General features: G+C 43.8%; 1 protein-coding gene across 2 annotated transcripts in view; it reads left to right on the top strand.

The window, feature by feature from the left end:
- The window catches only part of ELK3 (ETS transcription factor ELK3), a 40,455-nt gene extending 16,327 nt beyond the window's left edge, over positions 1–24,128 (top strand). The window contains exons 2-6 of one of the 2 annotated variants that reach the window (XM_074168187.1): positions 1,665–1,873; positions 12,029–12,369; positions 12,589–12,823; positions 18,216–18,338; positions 22,491–24,120. In XM_074168187.1, coding sequence (XP_074024288.1) covers positions 1,667–1,873; positions 12,029–12,369; positions 12,589–12,823; positions 18,216–18,338; positions 22,491–22,589 — 1,005 coding nt within the window. In that variant the 5' untranslated portion in view covers positions 1,665–1,666 and the 3' untranslated portion in view covers positions 22,590–24,120. Of the gene's footprint in view, positions 1–1,664; positions 1,874–12,028; positions 12,824–18,215; positions 18,339–22,490 lie in introns of both variants that reach the window. The other variant, XM_074168186.1, reaches the window with a different exon arrangement.
- The last annotated feature ends 1,941 nt before the right edge of the window (positions 24,129–26,069 follow it).

The raw sequence follows: 26,069 nt of genomic DNA, 5'->3' as shown, positions 1-26,069 counted from the left end.
TTCTGCCAAACCTTGTTGCCCAGTGTACTTAGAATTTATTTGGATCAAAATAAAGCTTCAAATTCTGCTTTTCTGTAAAACTATCAACAACATTCTCTAGTATCTTTAACTTGCTTTTACACTAGTGAAGCTTATGCAATTTATTTTCCTTTGTACTAGGGAAGCTTATGCAGCGTGATTTCCTTAGTGCTGGGGCAGGCTCTAAGAGGCAAATCCTCCCTCAGGCGCCTGCTGTACTGGTCTAGGTGGTAGATAGAAGTCTTGTGCCCTCTTGTGGTCAACACACCAAGGGAAACGTCAGGCAGGAAACCTGGCTTATTCTGGCCATGTAATCTGTTAGGACACAAAGAGCAATATATTAAGAAACAAAATGAGCAATCATCAGCTTGTTTAGATAAAGACAAAAATACCCATTGTTACATGCACAAAGATAAGTCAAGTAATAACTATCCCCCTTAGCACTGTAGTCAGTTAACCCAGTAAAACCAGCATGTTTAAATCTCCGTTAGTTGGACATAACATGTCCAAATTAAGTATCAGGAGAGGCCAAAAAAAAGTTATTTGATACAGTTTTAACATGATAAGGCTGACAGCGTTGTTGACAGTGAGGGAAAAGCTCTTTTTGTAGTTTTGTAGTTTAAAAGGTCAATTTTAACTACATCTTCATTACAATAATAAATTGTCTTCAGTGGTAGCGCTCCCAAGTTTTCAGTTGTGTATGTGCCTATGCTGAGTTGGAATACAGTCATTCTTAAGTTTATCCTTCTATTGCAGTGCCTGAAAAAAAAGGGGTTTATTCTAGGGAGGGCTCAGTGCCACAGGCAGTTAGCAGGGGCGAAGATATTCAAACAACCTTTAGCAGAGAAAAATATTCAAACAACCTTAGAAGTGAGACTCAGGCACTGCTGAAGATATTCCTACTTCTCGGTCATACGTATGATAATGAAAGGAAAGATCCCTGTTAGAGAAAGGTTCTGGGTAAACATCACTTGCTTTACTGTGCTTAAGTGTACTGAACTTTCAACATTTCTGCAAAATAGATAATATCTGTTGAGCTGTTTGGTTTGGCAAACAGAAGCAGCAAGAGCCATTGAAGAAGCCCTGGAAGAAACAAAATATGTAAAGGCCGTATGACACAGGAAAGGCGAGTGCGTGTGGTGGGAGGAGGAAAGTGTGGTTTCTGGTCCTCTAACCAAAGGCAACTGCTCTGATCTTCCCTTTTCCTCCCCTTCTTCACAGTGGCACACGTGAATGAGTTCAATGTGCTTCTCATGACAGTAAACAGCCGTTTTTCGGTTCTTTTCAGTGGATAAGTCCCTTTTTCCACCCCTTGCATGTTCCTTTGAAGTGTGGTTGCATACATTGAATGGGAGACACCAACTGGAGATGAAACTGTGACGTGTGAACCATAAGGGCAATGCTTTTCTAAAATATTTACTCTATTTTATGTGCCCCTTCAGAAAATAGCAGTGGAGAGAAAGTACTGAAACAGGAGTGCTAGACTTGTAGGTCTTGTGGATGCTTGGTTGTAAATGATACAGTAGCTTCCTTTGCTCAATTACGTAGGATGACTCCTACACAGAACTCACTACTGAAATGTGTGTTGGGTGGAACACCTGCTCCCAAATGTTTTTCACACTGTTGCTCTCCTTTGTCCCTTGTAGGTATGGAGAGTGCAATCACACTGTGGCAGTTCCTTTTGCAGTTGCTGCTAGACCAGAAACATGAGCACCTGATTTGCTGGACGTCTAATGATGGCGAATTCAAGCTACTCAAGGCAGAAGAAGTGGCAAAGCTGTGGGGACTCAGAAAAAACAAAACTAATATGAATTATGACAAGCTGAGCCGAGCGCTCAGATACTATTATGACAAGGTAAATTTTGTTATTCTCATGCCAACTAAGAAAATAGAAACACTACCCTTTGATATTTCACCTCTATGTGAAGCTTTTTGAAAGTTCCCATAACTAGTTTTTACAACAGACAACACTATTGAAGGCAATCGCAGTGAAGGTAAGAGAGCAGCTAAAAAATGCCCAGGAAAACCGTGTATCCCATTTCCTGAGGAGGGGAGGTTTTGACCTAGGTTTACGCTTACTGATCCTTTCATGTGTTTATGCGTTTGGCTACCCAATATTTTCTGTAGCTTTTGACAACAATAAAATAACTGTTGATAATGGAGAACTGTTTGATTATTACAGCCTGCATAGGATCTTCTGGAATGCAGGGAGGTGGTAGAAAGCAGTGATACTGCAATGCAGCAGGCAGTGGCAGCTTTACCAGCAGGTATCACCTATGTCAGAACAAGGAAAAGACACACAAACGACCCAACAGCATAGAGGGTGGGGTTGAGTTTTCACAGTTTTCATGGTACACATCTTTTGGAGAGTAGATCCTGTTGTTCAGTGTTTTAGCTAGCCTTGCCTGAGCTTTCTGGTAAATCTTTTCTCTTGGTCTTAATTTATTAGCTGGAAGTAGAGTGCTGAAACACTTCTGCAGTTATGACAGAGCAGTATTACCTCAGCAGGATCTCACTGTAACTATTCCTTTGTTAATGCTCAGAGTTTCTCAGAGCTCAGAAATTTTCCACTATGTCATTTTAGGACAAAATTTGTGTTAGCTTCAACAGTAGTCCAAATTATACGTTGCTGTCATTTAATTAACAGCTATATGCATGAGAGAGCACTAATGTGATGTTTTACTGGATGAAAGTGCAGAATAAGAGTAGCAAACAGAGCGGTAAGCAGCTGGTCAGATGGTGGGTGTCAGAGCAGGGGTATGTTTGGGTCTATTTGTCAAAGTAGTAATCTCATGCTGAGCTCATCTCGGGTGAAGACTGTTATTTGCTGTAAAATGTTAAATTTACTCCCACTTGGGAACTTATCTTCTGAGTATCTCAAGTCAAAATAGTGGAATCTGTGCTTCGGTAGAGGTTTCTTCATGAAATTTTTCTGCCCTTGCAATACCTACTGAATTTTGCCCCTACTTCACAGATACATCTGTTGAGGTTTGATAGAACTAAGACCCAAGGAGTCGGCACAGTTTAGGCAGCAACCTTATAACTGGCAAACTGTGGTTAATTGCGTGCTCTCAGAAGCTGGTTGCAGGCAGATAGTGTTGGCATACACTTAGTGCAGAGCTGTTGGCTGTTGAGAGCTCCACTTTCAACCTCTATTTAAAACTGAAATCTGAAATAATAACATATGAACATAGTGGTCTGAAATTACTTAGATCGCTCAATTTGCTTCTGATTTTAAGACATCATGAGCACGCCCACAACTTACAAGAGGTCAGTAGGGGTGGTGGCTAACACCTCTGAAAATAAAATTTCTGCGGTGTAGTGGGGAGTTTATAAGGTCACTTTCACTCTCATAAAACTGTCCTTCACTTTGGCATTTAGTCCTTGGCCTTATTCTTCAGCATGAAGCAAGGTGGCAACAGTACAACAGAGACTGCAAAAATGAGAACAGGGAGTAACCAGGATATGTATTAGAATGCTATAACAGATACTTTGAAGGGAATCTCTCAGATTGTCGAAAAAATTGTAGAACAGAAATACAGAGGTGTTAAATATCTTGCTCCAGCAAATTCAAGGAGTTCCAAGGTTGCTTCTCCAGCCTTTTTTGGATGAACATTATATTGTTTTTACTAATTAATATTAAGTCTTTTCAGGATTAGTTCCCCTTGAATGGATTTTTTTAATAATATGTCTAATTAATAGGTTTTACAATTTCCTATATTCTTTAAGATTAAATATTAAAAAAGAAGGACTGTTATAGATTTTTGTATATTAAAAAAGAAAACTTCATAGCCGTGCTTAATGGTCTGTTCTCATCTTGATTTTCAGAAAAAGCAGTGAGATGAGATTATACAGTGAGTAACACCAGTGTTAAGCACAGTTATGGTGTGCTCGCTGCCTGCATAAGACAGAGGAAACTAGATACTGTTGCCAAACTAAGCTCAGAGTACTGTTGTCATGTATTATTTGTAGTGCACTAATTCTCGAAGAGCACAGCGGTGCTGGGTGCTATGCAGTCAGTCTGACACAGGAACCAAACCCCGTGCTGATTGCAAATTAAATTTACACAATTTGACCATCAGACTTTTTATTACTTTTATCAGAATTTGGAAGGATTCCTTCTTCTCCTGTAAGAATTTTTTAGTTTCAGATTTAGAGCCGTAAGTTCTGCAATGAAACGTTTTTAGTAGTTTGTCCACTAGAAGTCAGATTTTTCCACTTCACATCTTTCAAAGGTGACGTGACTGAGAAGGCACAAAAAGATCCAGAGAGGACAGTGCAGCGGCTGTTCCAAGCAGTTGGTGTGATGAATTCCCCTTCACTAAGTGCTAAAAAGGCTTCTGCTCAGCATGGGGAAGCTCGCTTCATTATGTGACTCCAGCCCCTCTGATTATAAACTTGACTGGGATCAATGGAGACAGAGTGCCGGCGAGTGAATGAACAGCATCTCCAGGCAGAGCCCATATACAGACATGAACAGACATTGCTTAAAAACAAGGGACGAGATATTTGTCCTTCTTGTCCTTTGAGATCTCTCTGATCTCTTCAGATCAATGGAGTATAATGGCTCCTTTCTTGTGGCTCCCTTTCTTCTTTTATCCTTTAACCTTTTATTTTACCCTTGTACTGTTTTCAGTTGCCCCCCTACAGCGCACACACACCTTTGTCACCTGTTTTGTCTCTGCTCACCCAGCATCTGCCAGAGGAGTGGCTGTACAGTTTCTTCACCAGGGGTCTGGGGGAGGCGATTCCTTGCTGTTCTTACAGCTGCTTTCTCGGACTGTGTGCTCTCTTCTATCTGCAGATTTTATCTAAGTGTGGCACAAGGATTTTGGCCGTTTTTCCAGGAGTTCTACAGCCCAATGGAGGTCGTAGCTCCTAGATAGAAAGAAGAATAAGCTCTTTTTTCCCTATGTATTGTGATCAGGGTTTGAACCCCAAACCAAAAGCACGGCTATTGCTGTTTAAATTGAAGGAGTAACTCCTTTAGCAGAAAAGAGCGTGAGCTTCTCGCTGTCTGTGTGGGTATGGTGTGTTGTGTCCTGTTGGTTCCCAGGCACTGGAGAAAGGCAGATTATTAGGAGAGTGCAGAGGGATGGGGGAACTTGCTGCAGGTTTTTAAGTGTCAGAGATACTGCATAATGTGGCAGATAATGAATCCTAGCAGGCTGGCAGGGGGTGCTCAGCAGCAGGTTCAGTCCTAAACGCTTCCTCTGCCTTCGGTTCAGTCTATGCTGCATAGCACAGAAAGGGAAGAAGTCTAGGAGGGAATGAAAGGCTCCTTGGCATTCTTCTTTCCCCTCTGGTAAACAGAAAGGGAAGGGCTGGTGAGGTGAAAGAGCCTCTCTCAGACTTTTGCACTCCTCCCCCATTCACTAATTTGTGGGATAAATCAAGAGCAGTCTAGACCCTGAGGTAGCCTTAAGGAGCCTTCTGAGATCCTTGTCCCCTCCCTTGCTGTTGGCAGTGATGGATGTGTTGACAGCTTGGATGTGCTGGGGTAAATGGGATGCACACTGGGAAAACAGGATACATATTGTGCTGCAGGCTGGGGAGTGGCAGCGAGAAAGGCAAGAGGCAGAACTCTGGACAAGACTTCATTTGGGTTGTGGAATTACCATTAGGGGCTTCTCTATATATAACCCAAAAAATCTGGCAGCATGTAAGTTTGAGGCAGAAGGCAGAGATTTTTTGGAAATGATGATGGCACATGGGAAGGGCCTTCCTTTCTTGGGCTGCCCTCTGCTGCTACTGCACATACAGCTGACGCTAAATGAGCTACTGCTTCATGCTTTGTCTTTGAAATTAATCACCGTGGAGAAATAAAACCTGATCACTGGATAAATGGAGGTTTATGAGCTCTGCCATTTTGCTTGAGGGGAACACTGGCTTGTTAAAATTCATCATCTGATTCATCTGAACTTAAAAGTAAATTAATTCCAGTACCGGAGAAGAATAATACAATTACGACAAGTTCCTTAGCCTGGCTTTGAAAGTAAGCGTGACATGCTGTTGAGGCTGATGGCTAGTTTTATGTTAAATTCAGATAAAAAGCACCCCAGGAAATGTGATTGTAATTTGCTACCGTGATTCTGGTTGCTAAAGGTTTGTAGATAACATGAAGATTTTCCATTTCCTGTTTCACTTGTTACCCAAATTCCCCTCCCCCCTTTTTATTTAATGCGTTTCCCCTGTTGCCTCAACAGAGCAGCAAAACAGATGACAGATAGCACTGAGGAAAGACATCCTGCACTCTCCCTACCTACAGCTTGAGCATCATGTCACACACTTCTGCCGGTCAGAAATCTCTTGTAATGCTTTCAGGCAAGGGAACCCTTCCCACCTATTCCCACGCAGAGCACTTTAGCTTGATGTGTAGAACTAAAATACCTTTATAAGTAGGATTAGTAGGTGTCTTTTTGTTGAAGCTGCCCAGTTACTTTGTTTTTCTGATAGCTGTAATGACAGATACCTTTTGGAAGTCTCTAGAGGTTTTAGGACTACTAAAGGTCCCCATGAATATTTCAGCATGACACCACAAGAGGGAATCTAGTGAGTTTTCCCCATGAGGTTTTTTTGAGGGAAGGAAAATGAATCCAGGAAATTCCATGCATACCAACATTAATAGGATGTAACAGTTGTGGAAGTCAAGCCCTCAGAAGTTAGGAAATGCAAGAATCACGGTTCCCTGGGTAATCTTAATGTTTGCATGAGTTATGCTGCATCTTTAATTACACACATACTGTTGTGATGAGCAGCTATTCAATATTTTTTGCATCCTTTCTGAACAGTATGTGGCCCCAGGCTTTACTCAGTGAATGCTATTCAATCTGTCTTATAAAGACAGAATAAATCATTTTAGTTTCACTTAATGGCTGCCCACTTGTTTCGATGGGTTGGCGGTATGATGTATAGTATATAAATAATACGGGCTTCTTTGTGCCTGATGCAGTGCAGGGGACTGAGCTTCTCAGGTGCTCTTAGGATTCAGAGGTGCTCGTGGCTTTCCCTCCCCTCCCATAAGAGGTCAGACCCAGTAGCCTGGCTACTATTTTTAATGCCCAAGTTTGTGTGGCAGCATGGAAGAATTGTTTGGGAAGAGGGTCCCTTTCTTGATCTGCTTACAGAACTTCAGGATATAAAGTGATAATGGAAACTATTGTTTTACTTTTGGGAAGGTCTTCTCTTGAGTTACCTCAGGGGAAATAGAATATTACAATGAAACACTAGCAGTATGATGATGCTAGAGTACCAGCAGTATGTTTTGTAGTGGCACAGGCAAGAGATGTTATAAGGAAATACTTAAAGGAGCATTAGAAAATAGCTTTATAGAGAACTGGAAGAAGATTCTTTCAAGAGTGATGTGTGGAAGTCAAGAAAGTGCTTGCCTGAAATAGCATAAAAGTGGTTATTGAGTGGTGTCTTTATGGAAAGATGGGAGTAAAGAATTTGATACTCAGTAAAGGGTGATGGGTAGAGGAGAAAATCCAAGAACCCCCCCAAAAGGAGTGACAAATAGTTCATGTTTGATGTGAGAGGAGAGGGTTTCCCAGCGAACTGCAGCAGAGAGAGCAGAGAACCTGGCCAAAGGTGCCAGCCAGAGGAATGGCCTTTGCCTTCCAGATGGAGGTGGGTGAGAGAAGACTGAAATTCAGCTAAATGAGAGCCTTGCACTTCCAAAGGTCAGTGTGGGTACACAATCTAGTAGCACCCGTGCCTCCATCAAAAATGTCACAAAATCTAGCTTTTATACACACAGTATAATAAGCATAAGCACATAAAGTATGATGTTAACAGAATCTGCATACCTGCACATGTTGATGTGGATACACACTCCCTGGGGCAAACCCTGTGCAGCCACAGGTACCTCCTGCCAGCTCACGTACTTCAGACAGTGGAGTGTGAGCAGCCCTCTCTCTGGGTAGGGTTCCCAGTAGCTGGAGGCAGCCTGGCTCCCTCCTCAGAGTCCTGTGAGCAACCCAGAGCCTAAATGTCCCTGTGCGTGTTGCAGCCCTCCAGTACTCTTGGAGCCGGGGAACTTGCAATACATCCACATGGGAATTAAGTGCAGCAGCTACAGCTCTGGTCCTTCTCCTTCTTTCCTAAGCAGAGGTGTTTGGTACCTACAGACAAGTTCACCCTGTTCTGCCATAAATTTTGAGATTTCGGGCACCCTGATTATAGGTCACTTCCTGGAAGGAGGCAAAAAGTCCCAGTCTGGTCTTTCTGTCCCTAAGGCTCCTCATTAGTCTGAAGTTTAACTAGGAACTGGGTCCCATTTCCCAGCTCAATCTCCCGAGTAGCTCTTGAAGCCAGCAACTTGCTAGCTAACAGGTTTGAGGCAAGCCACTAAAATCCTTGAGTCACGTTGGTAATACAGTTACACCTTAGCTCTAAATGGCTCAAACAGGGAGCAAGAGTGGAGCTGTTGGAAATAGAACACAAACCTGTGATAGAAGAAATGAACTCTGAGTTCCACCAATGTATAGGAAAACTTCTGGGAAGAAACAAAAAAAATGGAAAGAGACCCAGAGGTCGTGCTGTTGAGATGGGCAAACAGCTCCTGTATATTTTGTGAGGGCTTCCAAAAGTAGTAGTGCATATGTATATTTGACACAAAAAAACCCCACTTATAGCCTGGGTTTAAGCTGCAGGGGGAACCCAGGCACCGAGCCTTTGGTGTCTAGCTCAGCCAGCTGGTCTGTGGAGAAGGACAAGGGGAGAGACCCATCCCTCCAGCTGATGATTCAGAGCGCCTGGGTAAGGCTGGTTATGGAGGTGCTGGTAGAGTGAGTGTCTGAAATGATGTGGTGTGAATAAGCCTGAGCTCCCTAACGGGGTTGATGCGCTAGAGCAGAGGGTGGGCAGTGCTGTACCCAGTTCCTAACGGCAGCTTCCCAAGCGCTTTGCAGCAGGGGGTGGTCATGTTTGCTGTAGTCACTGTTTTATGGACTGGGGGCAGAGGTGGGGAAGCGTAAAGTGTTCAAGTGAGGAACAGGCAAGAAGCCAACAGAAAGAGGGGCATTCCCAGCTCCCTGTCCTCTTTCTAAATGTCAGAGAGCGCTCTCTCTTGATAAGATATTTTTTTTTTTTTTATGTAAGCTGTTGGACTGGAGCCCCTGCTCCTGGCCTGATTGCCCAGTTTTCCTCCCCAGCAGCTGCACTGGCCCAGACATCACCTTCCCCGGCAGCGCAGCCCCGGAGCTCCCTGCAGCCCTGGCCGGCAGCCACTAGCACTCAGCACAGGCCTGCTCACAAGGGAATTTACCTAGAAAATTTAAACAACAACAAAAAAAAGGGCTAAATGTGCACATATACTTGCTGTCCTGCTACCAAACAAGGGGTCTTGTCTCCCGGCAAATGCAGTCCTTAATATAAGGAAGCCTTCTTTGCCCTTTCCAGCTGAGGGTGGAAAACCACCGCTTATCATGATGCCTATCACTGTCTTCTGTGGTTTGAACCATCATCCACAGCTCAAAATGATTCTGACAGATCGCTGAGGTGATGGTAAAAACAAGCTACTTTTTACCTTCACTTCAATTATTTGTCAAAAAAACCCAACAGAAAAGTCAGTGGCATTTCGGAGGCACTTAATTAATTTGTATCCTTATTTTCTCATATACGCTGATGGAGTTTTCCTCAGGCTCCACATTTGAGAAGCCTGCAAAGTGCTTGAGGGATCTGCATTTGAATCCTTTTCATCTCCAGCCATCGTTAAGTGGGCCTTTGCTGCAGGCTTACAGAGTCAGAGGAGCCGCACTGAGAGACCTTCTTAAAATATAACTATATTTAATAATAACAGAGGAAGTATAAACTCACCAGCCCGTTCAATTGCTTTTTATAGCAATGTTCCCCTGCACCAGTGTAAAAGTGCCACCCTTAAATACATTTAACCTTTTTCTGCTGGGAGTCACACTTTCCAAGTAGGATCTCAGTTGCCAGTGCTTGATGTAACAATAACTCAAAGCTGCCAAAGCAGAGGGGAGAGATTACTTTAAATTAAGAAATATATATTAAAAAAAACCACACCCCCCCCCCCCCCCCCCCAAAACCCCAAAATCCAGTTGGGCTGTTTGTTTTCATATGTGAGTAGTTTGGAGGTTTTGCCTTTTTCAAGAAGAATGTAATACTGAGAATGCAGAAAAAGTGTGTTCATCCAACATTTCACGTAATTAGCACACAAAAAAAAATATCTAGGCCAAGCCCAAAGCTATGGGATTTAAAGCTCACGCAGACTGAGATCCTGTGGGCTAACTATATGCCCTGAACTTTTGGAGGGCAAAAATAGACATTGCAGGATCCTCCAGGTGGGTAGGTGGGTGTGCAGTTCGGCATGGAGGAGGGCAGTTTTGTGCCTTTAGTCTGAGCTTGCTGAATTTAATTCTCCTCCTTGCTACAGATCCCTGTTATCAGCTTGGGAAACAACTTTCTCTGTTTGTGCCACAGCTCCTGACCTGTGAAGCAAAACTACGGCCCAGGGTTCTTTGTAGGATTAATTTTGTATTCAAGAAGGTGCCTGAATGAAATGCCAGGACATTCAGATAGATAAATGTCACAGTGCAGTAGCTCGGCTGAAAGACAGAAGAGGTTCTGATACCCAAGCGCAGACAGCTCTTTCCCAAAATGAGCCTTGCTTTTGTGACAAAAAAAGGTGTAGTGTGGGCACTACAAGCACCCAGCACTAGGTATTGTCCACATATAAATACAGATTATGTTTGTATTCCTTTTTCTTTCTTTTTTTTTTTTTTTCTTCATTTTCAATCAGATGTTTCCTCTGCTGGTCTCAGAATCTGTGGTAGAATGAAAAACAAATTTGATTTTTAGGAATATTGTGGATATTTACATTCCCACATGTACAGCAAAGCAAATGTCTGTTTGCAGAGTATCAGCTGGAGGTGCAGCAGACACGTGCTGCACTGAAGCGAAGCTTCTTGGAAAGGGTTTTTCAGAGGTGATTCTCCACCAGGGGCTTCCAGAACAGAGAAATCACTATGGAAATCTGAGGAAATATTGCTCCTTGTCTTCCACAGCACTTGGCTTAGCGTGGTAAATGTTCCAGTCCTTTTCCTAGGCCAGGCCAGCACCTGGTGCCATAAAGTGCCTCTGCAGAGAAGCTCACATTGTGTCCTTGGGGATACCGAGCGTTGTGTTAGAGCAGGCAGCCTACCTGGGTTTCCAGTAAGAGAGCTAGGACTGGAAATGGGACCCTCATGAAAGATTTCAATTTCAAAGGGAGTCAGTTCTTTCCATAAAGTGGACGCTTTTATTATGACAAACACGAATTAAAAAATAAATAGTTCTACAAACCTTGCAGAGATTTGGGATTTTTTTTCAATGATTAATTCAATAGCCAGTTTAGCCTGATGAAAACCTTGTGCCTGCACCAGTGAGCATCCTGAGCGTAATGCAAACCTGGAGGTAGCACAGGGCAATATAGCAGGACACAGGTACTTTCACAGCCCATGCGAGTGATTGCATTTGTCACAGACATAGTTCATGACTGTTGAAAGGACGGTCACCGTCACGCAGTCAGGAAGAGAGGGTAAATAACTGGAGCAGGGAGGCTGAGGTGGTTATGTCCCTTGCAAGCATTCCGAGAGTATTTCGTACTCAGGGTAGCTGGTGTCAGTTTTGGGAGGCATAAAGGAAGGAGTTTGCTTTTGTTGTGAAAGCATGGCTGGAGTCTGCAAGGCGGCAGAATTGTTTTTACTGGGAAGAAAATATTCCCAAGCTACTTCAGAGGAAGCAGGAGGAAAACAGCCCACCAGTAGGTCTTTGTGACCTAGTACTGGTGATTTTGTTAGGCACCATGTGGAGCAGGGGGTGGTCCCCCTGACTGAACGGAGGTATGGGAATGAGCCAAGGATGAGCAGCATTAGGAGCCCCATTGAAATGATCTGCTCAGCTGGAAGAGGGAGCTGTGCCCCCCTACCCTTGTGAAGCCCTTTGTTTGCTGTATTTGGTGCCTCTAAAATGCTGATCTTCTTAGCATCTGCTTTTGTATTTGCAGAACATCATCAAGAAAGTGATCGGGCAAAAATTTGTGTACAAGTTTGTCTCCTTTCCTGAGATTTTAAAAATGGATCCACATGCTGTAGAAATCAGCAGAGAGAGCCTTTTGCTGCAGGACAGCGACTGTAAGATGCCTTCCGAGAGCAGGGATCAGCACAAGCACAGCTTGTCAGCACTGAAAAGCACAAGCCGAAATGAATATATCCACTCTGGCCTGTACTCCTCTTTCACTATCAACTCTCTGCAGAACCAGCCAGACCCTTACAAGCCAATCAAAACAGAAAAACTGGAGGAGAAGTCAGAAGGAAACACACCAGTGGAAGAAGTTCGGACTGTTATAAGATTTGTGACAAACAAAACAGACAAACAAGTTATGAGGCCCATGGTGTCGTTGCCTTCCACTTCCGAAACAGCAGCTGCCTCTGCTTTTCTCAGCTCGTCAGTATCAGCTAAAATATCTTCCTTAATGCTACCCAACAGTGCCAGCATTTCATCTCCATCGTCGTCTTCCTCCAGGTCGCCGTCTCTGTCTCCCACCTCACCCCTCCCTACAGAACACAGGAGCCTCTTCCTTGAGTCCAGTTGCCACGACTCAGATTCCCTTGAGCCTCTGAACCTCTCCTCAGGCTCCAAGGCAAAATCTCCATCTCTTCCCCCAAAGGCTAAAAAACCCAAAGGCTTGGAAATCTCCGCCCCACCTATGGTTCTCTCCAGCACTGACATCGGTTCCATTGCCCTCAACAGCCCCGCGCTTCCTTCGGGATCCCTGACTCCAGCTTTCTTCACTGCACAGGTAAGACCCACCTGCCTCCTGTACTCTTGCTGTAGCCAGGTATTGTCTCCGAGTGTTAGCTCTATGGGTTTGTCATCATCTGATGGAAAACATCTGGGGAAGAGGGACACATAGCAGAGATCTGAACAAAGGGTGGAAAGTAGGTTCCTGCTGGGGTTCCTACGTGAGTGTGGGAAGAGCCACCGCAGTTCACAGGCTGCCTGGAGGGATAACAAGATGGGCAGCCGTTAGTTAACAGGAGTAAATTGCTTATCAGTTCAAACCAGCCTCCAGGTCTACAAAACAAGCAGGAAAAAGCAAATGAGAAAACCAGGAGGGTTTTGTAGGTCATGACTTGTGGATGTGAATTGTGGCATGTTAGATTTGTCTTCTAGATGTATCCATTCAAACAGTGTGACTTTTTCATTAGTTTTTGAATATGGAACAAATTAAGTGGTTTCTAAGACAAAGCTCGTAAGCCAGTTTCGATTTCCAAAGTTTTACAGATCCACAGAGTATTTGCCAGAGCTTCCTTTCAGCACAGACCTACTGAATAACCAGTAGGTTATTGGTTCTTTTTAATTACATATTTGTGGTGATGTCAACGGTTAAGTTCTCATTTTCAAGCAAGTCTATGAAAAAAATCTAGCAGTTCAGAGGAGAAGAGGAAAATCACATAAATAATGACCTGGTGTGTTCATTAGTGAGTTTTGTCTTACGCTACCACTGCAAAATTAGACAAAAAAATCCAAGAGTAAAATTATCCCAATGGAGAACGCCCCCTAACATTCCCCCCCGCCCTGAAATAAAAGTTGATGCAAATACTAGCATTGAATGAAACAAACCGAACAACAAATAAATAAATACAAAGGTGTGTGTTACAAGCTGTTATTTACTTCGGGCTGACTAGGGGTCGCATTGGATGCAGAATCCCTTACCTCTTCCCTGTTTGAAAAGGTTTTGCGTGGATAATGCCTATGGTGCAGCCAGGTGTGTCTTCGAGTTGGCCACAGGCAGCATCGTGTGCCTTCGTGGCACGAAGGCATGGCAGAGGTGAGAGTGTCTAGAAGTGCTCTCCTCTAGCACAGCACTTGCTCTTACTGAGCTTTTTAGGTGGCTGCAGAGCAAGTTTGTGCAAAGCCACACCTGTAAGCCATCGAGATACGAAGTTGTGTCGCAGAGAAAGAGGATCTTGTGGGCCGTTACCTGTCATTTTTGACATTGTAAAGCCTTTAAGTGAAGTTATGTTTGGCAGTAGGAACAGAAGTGTGGCAAACCAAAATTGAGGTGCACTGACAGACTCTTATAACCTCTAACTGTGGTATAACCACAGTAAGTATTTTGCTCGTAGGGAGCAAATCTGACAAATAAATCATATCAGGTGCCAACCAGACACAATGACAGCATGAGTTATTACAAGCTCACTTTAACCTACTGTTGCCCCAAAACTCAGTATGAACAGAAATGTCTTTCCTCATTTTGTAATTATTTCTTTGAACATTTAATTTTCTCATTCATCTATAAACTGGTGTACTTACTGCCCAGAAGAGACATGGAAGTGAATTAGGTAGATGATTGTGGCCCTCCTTTAGCAGGATGCTGAGCCAAGGCCAGGATGACTGTTATTCAACTTAATGCATTAACTACAAATGTTTTTTTACAGATGATTCTATCACACAAGAGGCAGATGGCGCCCGTATAGGGTTGTTCCTGGGTCCATTCATTTAAACTTTTGGCTGTACAGCAACATAGCTTTTTTCCACTCTTTTAGCCTCCTATTTCTAGTGTGGATAAGAAGCACCCTGCATCCTAAACTCTTGACCTAGTGAATAAAATAATGAAAGCTATATAACTGTGTTCAGATAACTGTAATAACACAACCCAAAATAACTAAAGCCATAATTTAGGCAGTTCATCCCCTTATCCTAGGAGGAGCATGCATCAGATCTCAAACGATCTCTGATTTATCAGATCCCAGTGGTAGAGACCTGCTGCCGTGGGGCGGGCGCAGAACAGGATTGTCAGGCACCAGTTGCTGCTCCAGGAGTGATGCAGGTTTGAAGAAGGTCCTGCTGCCTGAGAGGGTATTTCAGATGATTTTCGATTGTACCTGCTGGTCATGAGGAATACCACATGATAAGCACAACCAATTTTAAAACAGAAGAATGGGTTTGAAGGTGTCGGTGCATACAGCACCATACTTTGGTAGAGAAATGTCAGCTTTCCATTTGGTTAGCTTCAAAGAGAGGTATTTGGATTTTGTTCAGTACTTGCTTCTTTTACGGATTACTTCTGCTTGTTATTTTTGTTGACTCTCCCTTGGCCAATGTAGATATATATATTTTTGACTCACTCTTTTTCTTCAGGCCTCTACCGTAGCATTTGTAACGTTTATAACATGCTGTTTCCTTATGGTCAAAGTAGTGTGCCTGCAGCCAGCACGTGCGTGGTCTGTGTTGTATCCACGTACACCATCCAGGCTCCAGCACGTGCCTAATGACCTGGGAAGTAACATACGTGTGACAGCACTTGTCCGTTATCTGACAGCTAGAAGTGACAAGAAGGATTGTACTTGCACACATTCTTTGTCAGAGAAGTCGGGAGCCATGAGCATCGTTGCTTAACATAATCCTCTCTGTGCAATGAATTATTTCTGTTTAAACTGTTCCTATGCTTAGATTATAATGACCTTTTTTAAGTAGGAACTTCCCACTGGGTTCCACATCTAATACCAGATGTACAGCTGCATGAGGGCAGAAAATGAAGTGACACATCAATTTCCGCGTGTAATTTAAGGATAGCCTGTGCTGTGGTGTTGTTTACACTTACGCTTCCTCTGGTGGTTTTGATGCTTGGCTGATGGTGATACCGAGAACAAGCCTGGGAGGCCCTCTGCTCTTCTTGCATTAAATATTAACAGATTTGGAGGCGTGCTCTGGCCGGCTCTTGGCTCTGGCAGAACTTGCAGACATTAGTGCTCTGATGATCAGAGGACATGAGCTTTAGCTTAGCACTGTTGTTAGGCATGTTAACATGCTTCCAGAGATGAATGGAGGACAGCTCAGTTTCAAATCTCCTCTCTCTCTGAAGACTTGCTCTGGCTGTATCTAGGTAGGAATAAACACCTCCAAGTTTTCTTCATTATTTTCAAAAGACCCTCTCAAGAACTGCATTTTTGGTTCTGGATATCTGCACCTTCTTAAAGAAAAAATAAAGAACCGAGGCATAGCTCATTGGAGCTCTTAGTACAGTTGGCACAATACTGTGTCCTTAGCTGAATGTTGTTGGGTCTGGCTGCTTACATCTTTGGTTTAAGGTTAGTAGGCTCTTCTGTAAGTAGATCTCTGAGTATTTATCCTGACCTAATTCGGTGTGTTCTTTGTCAGTCTCGTAAATCCCCATAAATGGCTGCCTGCCTGTGGAGCATCAGCTTGTAATGTGGCTGGAAGGTGCTCTCACTGGTACTGCTGTTTTCCTGCCTCCTGAAAGCACCATGGTCTCGGGGAGAGGGTGTTTGTGAAGGAGCCATTCACAAGTGCCTGCTTGTCAGGTATTTGTTCTCAGATATCTTGACAAGAGCTGTCAGTTGATGAGATCAAGACGGAAGTTCTCTCCTCGCCAGGCCTCCACCCGCTTTGTCCCTTTTGTCATCATCCAAGTATATACAAACCCTGACCTCATTGGTACTCCTGTGACCACCATACCTGCTGTTTTACCGCTTTCCCAGCAATACCACATGTTTATTACTCCTTGGGACATAACTGTGGTTTCTTCCATGGGGTTTGGGTTTTCTGATCCATCACCTTCAGCACAAGGGAGATGGCAGCGTCCTTTCCCTTTGCTTTTCTTCATGAACCTCACTTCTTTTGAGATTCCTTTGAGAAACCATCCCCTTCAAGAGCAGCCAAGCTCTTTGTATTAAGCAGCCTTTCAGACACCTTGGGACAGAATCACTGGGAGGACCGTAATGTTTGCTGCTCCTTGTCTCTCCCATCTCTTCTGCTGGTGTTAAACTAATTGTTTGACCCCGTTGTGACCTCCAGAGCAAGCAAGTCAGAGCAGGTCTGTATTCCTGTGCGACTGCACAGAACCTCAAACACCACAGCTGATGCCTCAGGCACTGCTTTGCAAATAAGATGTCCCTCTTATTCAAAAATCCACATGGCCTGTAGTACCTGCCTTTCTGAGCTTACCGCAGAGTCCTGGCACCAGGATGTGACAGCCCGTGGTGTCAGCAGTTGTTAAGCGAGACCCCTGGTTGCAATTGCCATATGTGGGAGTTTATATTTCTGGCCTGGTGGGAAGGTGGCGGGTACCAGAATGCATGACGTGCTGGTTACCAGGGCGACATACTCCTTACCTTCCATCTTCGATCTTCTCCTTACGTATTTTGAACTCTGGACAAACTGATGCCCCAGTTCAGCAGAGCACCGAGGCCCGTGTCCTACGCAGTGGAACACATACCTACTTGCTAAGCGTGCACTCAAATTCCATTAAGTGCTTTGCTAAATAGGACTTATTTTGATAATTGGCATCAAGATTACTGGTGAGATTAACTCATTATGCCAAATACTTTGTTCAAAACTGTCACATCACTTTCATGTTCTTTTTTGGAAAGATAAAAGAATAATTCATGTGATTGTTCCTTTGAATGGAGATTTGCATGTGCTTTAACTCTACCTCCCCTCCAGTTGTGCTTTAGAAGTGCTGAGAGCATTCCCAGCAATCCTTGTGCTCCGTGGCACTGGGGGGAGTCACCTCCAAGTTGGAAAAAGCCTTGGATTCTTAGTTCTTGCCATTTTTATTCTTTTCAAACAATTAGCTGTGCTCTCTGCCGTCCCTCCGGGCACCCCACCCGTACACCTGCCTCTTGCTGCAGCAGCCTGTGTGCCGCCAGTTTCTCCAGTCTTCTTCCATTTGGAACAGGCGCCATCAGAGCAGTAAACTTCAGGGGCCAGAAGTGGCTCTTTTGGCTCCACACGCAATCGCATTAACGCTACAAAAGCTGCAATCAGTTCAAGCAAAAAATCAGTTCAAAAGGTAAAAAAAAGAATATTCTGAAGGAGAGTAGGCTGCGTTTACAGACATTGGGACACGCATGGTATTTTATACAGTCTCAGGAGCGTGGTTCAAAGAAACAATAGCTGCACTTCTCCTTAAACAAATCACAATAGGAATGAAATCAGTTTGCATGTGAAGGAGTATTAAATGTGCAGGTATCCAGCACGGACCGCTGCGGAGACAGGATGCAGGGCTGGAGGGGCAGCTGCTGCCAGCGGGTATGCTGGGCGTGCTGTATGTCTGAATTCACTAGGAAAAAGAGCCAGTAGGTGAACTTTAGGGGTTGTGACTACTGCATGGAGCTGTAACTGCCGAGGCATGCATCATGGGGTGGTTTTTTTCTGTCTTGCAGACCCCGAATGGATTATTGCTGACCCCAAGCCCGCTGCTGTCTAGCATTCATTTCTGGAGCAGCCTCAGTCCTGTTGCTCCTCTGAGTCCTGCCAGGCTGCAGGGACCAAACACTCTGTTCCAGGTAGGTCTTTCCAATGCACAGTTTCATTTCTGAAAGCACACATGTGGAAGAGACATGAGGGGAGCATCTCCTCACATCGATCTGGAGCTTTTCAAATAATTCAAGAAAATACAGGAGTTAACGGGCACTTTTAAAGGGAGGCCTGCTTGTACCTTCTTTAAACCCTTGGTGGCACAATCAGAAACTACAGGGCAGTGTCTGCTGCAGCAAGCATATACGTAGTGCGGGAAGGAAACAGAAATAAAATGCTAGACCCCAGTAAGAGCAGGTAACTGAGCTCTCAGAGCTTCAGGAAAGGAGTGCAGACCAGTCAGGGACCAGCCAGGAGGGTGGTGGAACACGGACTCTTGGAAAACCAAGACCAGTTTGGGTCACATGCAGTAAGGTGGGTGTAGGTTTATCCTTCTGTCTTAATGAGCTACTTCTCACGCAGAAAGACGGGGATAGTTGTATTTACGATAAGGGCACTCTGAACCTGGAGGCTCCATTTCCAGTTCTCCTGCAAATTATCCGTGTGTCCTCAACCAAGTTACTTCATACCTCTGAGCATGGCGTCTCCGTATGTAACAGGAGAAAGGCAGCATTGTCCCCTCTCTCTTGTGGGTACTGGGAGAGTAAAAGTCTCAAAGTTTTATAGAGATGTGGTAAATAGAAAAGTTATTAAGTAAACTGCAATGGCCACAGCACTTGGCTGCGGCATTCACTGGAGGCTTAGGAAGAGGACGGTGGGGATGGTATTAGCAGCTCCAGCTGTAGCTGCTGTGAAACAGCTGATTCAGTAAGTCACAGAAGAAATTATGCTCTTCAGCTGATGGGCAAGAAGCACAAAAAGCTGATGGCCATCTGAGCAGCTGAAGAATGCAGGGACACCCTTGGAATTAACTCCCTGACTGCTGTGGGCACTAACACAGGAGGGGGCTGCTGCTAGACTGGGACCCTTGTGTTGGTCTCTGAACCTTCAGGGAGACTGACTGCCCAACTCCAAGCACGGTCCTCGCTGGGGTAGTAAGTCCTTCTACCTCCAGTGAGACAGCTGAGCATAGGGCCCCTAGGGCTCTTTATCTGTGTTGCAGATAAATCAATTTCTCCCTATTGGGTCTTAGTTTTGTATATGTGGTTAAAAGCAGCCAGACTTTTTAAGACATTTAAGAGGGAAGTGTCTGCCCCATGGCCTGGAATGAGCTTGGACGGACATATGCTGGCCACCCCCTGCGGGAACGTGAAGAGTGGCCTTGGCTCTGTCCCCTCTGGGAAACCCAGACTGCCTTCTATAAATTATGATGTCTCATTCAGGCAAAGGCCACAATGACAAGTCTGTAGAGCGTAAAGCTTTATTTTAACAGCCAAATAGGAAACGACAGCCACAGCTGAAGCCTGGTCAACCCCATGGAGAACTGCTGGGACATCCTGCATAGGCGTCGGGGCAGAGCTCTCCCCGGGCTGCCCGCACAAGCCAGCCCACGCTCCATGCAGCTGGTCAGGGAATGGAGGAAGGAGCTGGAGCTGCTTCACTAGTTGCTTTTGCTTTCACCTGGTCCTTCGCAGTGGGAGTCAGAAGAACATTTGGTCATTGTTGAAACAGTCTCAATCCCATCAGCAGCTCTGCAGCTGCCTGCCTGCCTCGGCACCCTTTCCTGTTGGATTGCATGGGGGAGAGATCAGGCTCCTACATTTGTTTTTCTTTCAGGTGTGTGCCGCTTTTCACAACAGCACGATGCTTGGCACTGCCTACAGTTCTTTAGTACTAGTATTTGTATAAGTACAAGGACCAGGATGGGATCTATCCACAGCCACAGTCCAACTAAGCCCCAGACAAGCCTATGGGAAAGTATGGTCTCTCCATTAACAAACCAGGAATTTGTTCATAGAATCATAGGATGTTCTTCTGGACATTGAGCCGTTGACCACTACCCTCAACCATCCAACCAATTTCTTATCCACCAAACAGTCCACCCATCAAGTCCACACCTCTCCAATTTAGAGAGAAGGATGTTGTGGGGGGCTGTATCAAAGGCCGTTGAGAAGTCCGGATAGACGACCTCCATAGCTCTTCCCTTGTCCATGGATGTAGTAGTCACTCCATCATAGAAGGCCACGAGGCTGGTCAGGCAGGACTTGCCCTGGGTGAAGCCGTGTTGGCTGTCTCAAATCACCTACCTGTCCTCCACGTGCCTTAGCATAGCTTCTAGGAAGATCTGTTCCCTGATCTTCCCAGGCACAGAGGTGAGTGCTGTTCTGGCACTGCTGGACACAACTACATACATACTCCCTTCATCGAGCATGTAGATGCTGATTAACTGGTAAAAACCTCCACTTCGATGCTTACGAGGTGACAGCAACTCACATATGCCTTTGCCTGTACACCCGTACAGCCCACTAAAGCATCACTGAAATCTGCAGTCACCTTTCACACAATTTACCTTGATGTATTAACCTACCTGGAAGGTCTTCCCTTTGAAGCCACGCTGCTGTATAATTAAACTTATTTTGCTGTTTCATCACTAGTTTGAAATTACCACATAACTGGAAGAGCAAGAGACTTGCACAGAATTGGTTAATTCAAAAGAATGCAGCCGAACTTAAGGACTACCAAGTTAGCTTGAATTAAGTGCTAACTAAATTCAGTGTATTTTTTTGGTTACTGCTGTAGAGAGAATAGCACTGAGAGGGTGTAGTTAAGTCCCAGATCCCCACTGTAATGGGGGCGTATGAATAAAGAGCATCGTCCCGGCCCCAGGGGCTACAGAGACAACAGGAAGAAGAACGAGAGCTGGGTTGGGCTGGAGACCAGGGCAAAGATGAACTCGTGACATGAGCATTGTTTGCATCTCGGGCCCTAGTGCCAGGATGCCGACCGCCTCCACAGACACCAAGGATCACACAACCCTCTCTTTGTTCGCTTTAGAAATCACATGGAACGCTTTGTAATTTACATGTCTCGCTTCAGAAACCTAGACTAGAAAAGCAAGAGCTTGTAATCAGGTTCCGTGCTTTAATGAATCTTGGCAGAAGCGGTGGAAACATTTCCTGAGGTCTGGTTGGGTTATAAAAGAGGCATCAGCCAGTCCCGGCCGCAGCAGGAGCGTTGTGCCAGCCCCCAGCAGCTCGGCGTGATTTTCAACTGAACATTGGAAGACAGATATCATTAACTAACATCTTCGTGGAAGAGTAATCCAGTTACAAGCAGATTATACGCACGTGGGGAGGTTGATGACACCACAGTTGGCTGTTGAAGGACTGATCTGATACGGGATAAAAATACACCGTACACTTGAAGTCGGGAGCTCTGTTATTCAGCTCCGTCTCTCTCAAGCCAACAGAAACCCAGCACGGAGCTCATGGAGCCGGGCCTGGAGGCCAGATCAGTATCTGCCACTGGGATAACTCCTGCCTCATGCTGCAGCAAGTTTATTCCACCTACTTGCCTTGCTGCTCCTCAGGTCAGACGTGAGAGAACTAGTCAATACACGTCACTGCAGGGAAGTTAGTCGAGATGCTGTCATGAGCTAGGAATACAGGGCTTATGTATCGAATTGGTATTTTTTTGCATGGTATTTCAGAAGTAGAAGCTTACTACTAAATTACACCGTATTCTGCTTCGCACGCTGAGCGATCGCGTGTACCTGGTTTATGCTTTCTTAGTGAATACAGAGAGAAACTGTAATTACTTGAGAGTAACTTTCCCCAGTTTTGTATTCCCAATTGTACTTTTTCTGCCCTAAAACGGCATCTCGACTTTCACTTTTGCAAAGCTCTTTCCTGTTTAGCTTTTCTGAAGGGCAGATGAAAAGCACGGGTTTTAATTAATATTTTGTAGACTGAAAAATATTTTTGGAAGCAGAATGGATGGAAAACACGGCTCTAGAGTATTCATTTTCCCAGGGTGATGATAGATGTATTGTTATGTGAACTTTTTATATAAAATACAGCCAATAATAGATTTACACATCCCCATAGGTTTCCAAATTATTCGGGTTTCATCCTCTATTTTACATTCCTAATGGCTGAGGCAGGCATTTGGGATGTATCTTCCTGTACAGGAATGACAAGCCTTGAAACCATCTGGAGTCGGTTGCTAATGCTAAATGCATGCGCTTCTGGGCTGAATGTTTGGAGATAAAGAGTAATTTTTACCTTTTGGCTTCTTAACAGTTTCCAACTCTGCTAAATGGTCACATACCAGTGCCGCTCCCCAGTCTGGATGGAGCCTCTTCTCCAGTACTGCTTTCTCCAAATGCTCAGAAATCCTGATGACGCCTCATCGCGCCAAGGACTTATTGGTGGATTTAACACTTCATTCCTATGGTCTAGTTTTTCCTGTGTCATGAGAAGGACATTGTGAAACCCTCTATTACTTTGGTTTGCACTTTTCATTACATGGATAATCTACTTTTATTATGTTAGCATTTTTAAACAGTGTTTATATATAAAAGTATATATAAATCTGTTTTGCATTAAATGAATTATAATTTTTTTATATCATAGCTCTCAAGTGTTGAACACTTCTGTTGTTGATGAAGTACTTTTCTTAATGGATTGCAACAATGTATCTAATAAGGATGTGAAGCTTCTTTTTAATCCCTTTTTCTGCATATTATGCACTGTGCTTGTGTAAACTATAACCGGCTGTGCCTTCTTTTGCATAATGTCATGTAAATGATTTATATATTTTCTAGTATTAAGATAAAAAGTTGAAAGACAAAACTAGTATTGAACAGCCCTATGGTAGTATTTCAGTATTTTCTCCACAGATAGGCCGTATGATGCAGTGTATTCATGTAACTTTGTATTAAGTGCTTTCCAATTGTATAAAAATAGCCTTATAATGTTTCTTTGCTGAAGTGAAAAACGTAATCAACGTTACAGTCAGGAGATGCATTTAGGGAGTAACAAAGCCACATTTGTGCCCAAGTTCTTCTGTGGAGTCGCGACAGGGAGGAACGGGGCTGTGTGTGTCCATGAGACATTTCCAGCATTTGAGAGTACTTCTGTAGAAAAGGAGACGTTGCTGAGAATTTATTTGGCCTATATACTTCTTACGAACTGTCAACATTACAGCTGGAAAGATTGCAGGTATCTCTGTCCTCCCAGGGAATGAGGATCATTCCCGTTAGAGAGTTTCCAGGTGCTTTGTTCAGTCGTGCCAAGTGCCTTCTACTATTTCCCCACAAAGCTTATTCTACCTACTAAAGCTCAGAAGGTCGTGTTTCCCCTTCCCCCCTCCTCCCAAAGCTGGAAAAGTTACAGGAGTGTAAATTAATGCCTGGTGCTCGTGAAGAGGCATACTGTAGGGGCGGGATGTTTATGTATAAACATCTGAATTCTGGATTAAAAACCAGCACTGTGTTACTATATACTTGCAACTTGAACTTACTGGGTATGTATGTCCTGTACCTTGAGGTGATGCCTTAGTCATCTTAAATGTCGGGTTAGGATTAGGCCAGACTCCCTGGCACCACGGATTCTAATCTTGGCAGGGTTGATGCAAATCTTCAGTTGTCTGAGGTGGCTAAATTGGGTTGAACGCAGCTTTACCATGTAGGTTTCTCAGATGAGACCTTCAAAAACCAAACGAAAATCAGAATCCTCTTTGCTGCAGGTCATCGGAGCTTCTACTTTGCTTTCTGGCCAAGCGGCTGGTCAAAAGTCCGTTCTTTTTGAAATTTATGCAGTGAGTCGTCTGTTGATGTTCTGTTTGGATGCATTTCAGTGATGTGTGTGTAGTTAATTGTAAAGTGCTTTTGGATCCTTCAACCTGAAAGGTGCTAAATAAACATTTTATTAATGCAGTTCTGATGTTGAAAAGCCATTTTTGGGGCAGAGGTAGCCTGACAACAAGATGGCAGGAGTTTTCCTCAGGCTCCTGGGTTGCACAACCAAAAATGACTCCTCAGTTTCACTCGCAGCAATTAACGGGATAAAAACCTGCCATATCTGTGTGAAGTACCAGTGCTGATAAACACAGCAATTAGGTGCAAGATAGAAGGAAAAAAAATGAAACACATGGGAAGTCGTTCACTCGATTCAGCGTTTTAAGAGCTCCAAGAGGTACCACGCCCCACAGAGTCAAAACCAGAAGATGAACTGATGTAAAATCTAGGAGTGAAGGGAAATTTTATGCCAAGTAAAATCAGAGTAGGTTGGGAGGAAAGGTGGCAGGGGTTGCCTCATGGGGTTGACTGATCTGGTGGAGATGAAATCACAAGGGCTCGCGGGTCAAACATTTCTCTTTCAGTGGATTCCTCCCAGGTAAACGGGATTTTTTTTCAGTAACTAAGTTACAGAGAGGCAATTATTCACACTCTAGAGCCAACTCTCGTCTCACTTTTATGGAAGTATGAATGCCAACTTCAGTGAAGTCTCGCCTTCTGCCAGTACCGCTAACGGGAGAACAAGGCATAGAGATGAAGCGTTTCTCACAATGAGTTTAAAAAGTAAAGACAGATACTCATGCAAATGTGGTCGTTGACTTAGTAAGAAGTATTGAATACCACACTGCAAAAAAACTCCGGGTGAAGATCAGAGGAGGGAGTGTGTGACACAGAAGAGATGCTTAAAAGAAAAAGCATCCAGATTCTCATGATTTCGTCTCTTCTAAAAAAGTTTTACTATTAATAAGGCAGATTTTTTTCTTTTCAAAAGCTCCACATGCCTCAACACCCCCCCCCATCTCCCCTCTCACCCTTTGAGTGACTTTTTCTTTTAAAGACAGCAGAAAATAGCAATTCTGCAACAAAAAAAAAAATTTAAAAAAAATAAATCTATTTCAACAAATTACTGTAAAGGATCCAAGAAAATCCAATAAAACTTAAGGGAAGACACCTAGAAACAAGAAAGAGGTGCTGTCTTCTCATCTTCAAGAGAATAAAAAGCAGCAACAGAACACTTCTTCTGCTAGTTGACTTTTCATGTAAAAAAAAACAAAAAAAAAAGTTTGTCAAAATGAAATCTGCCTTCCAAATTGGTCAATTATGTGGAGTTCTTCCTTCTGGGAAGAATTTCTACAAATAAAGTCCAGCCTCTCAATTCTGAACACTTACCTAAACCACTAGATTATTATGCCTTATGCTTTGAAGAAAACATTCTATTGGTAATTTTCTATTGAATTTTATTAACAGATACCTTTTTAACTGTAGAGAAACATCCAATAAATGTTTGTAAAAACAGCTACTGTGGAAGTGTGCTATTTCTGCAGCACAGAGAGCTCCAGGACAGCAATCCCAGGGAACAACACTGGAGTCATTCTCTCTTCAGTATTCCTGGTAGTAATTGCAATTTGATCATACTTGAGGGATTTGGGGGATAGATTTACACTTTACTCGTGCTGCAGCAATACAGAAAGTTTTCAACGTTTCTATAGACTGGGTGCACAATCAGGCTATTTTTGGCTTACCTTTACATTGTTTTTTTCAGAAAAAAAGCAAGTATCCACCAGTAGGGCCATCGCTACTGGGCAGCTTTGCCAAGAGATTGCCCACGTCTTTTGCCCTGGCACAGGTAAGTAAGTGGCCTCTGTTCTAAAAAAAAAAACAACTTTCAAGGTGGGGAGTAACCAGCTACAGAAAGCGAGAGATCTGACACACTTCCATTACGTCAACAAAGAATAACTTGTTTTGTCTGAAGAAACGGAGTCTCATCAGACAGGCACTTGCCAATCTGGAAATACCTACTGAAGAAGTAATGATTTGTCAACAAGATGACTGTTTAAAAGGGGAAATAGTCCTTTAAAAC

Source organism: Numenius arquata, chromosome 2, assembly GCF_964106895.1.
Source record: "Numenius arquata chromosome 2, bNumArq3.hap1.1, whole genome shotgun sequence".
Classification (NCBI taxonomy): Eukaryota; Metazoa; Chordata; class Aves; order Charadriiformes; family Scolopacidae; genus Numenius; species Numenius arquata.
This window is presented reverse-complemented; position numbering and strand designations above follow the sequence as displayed.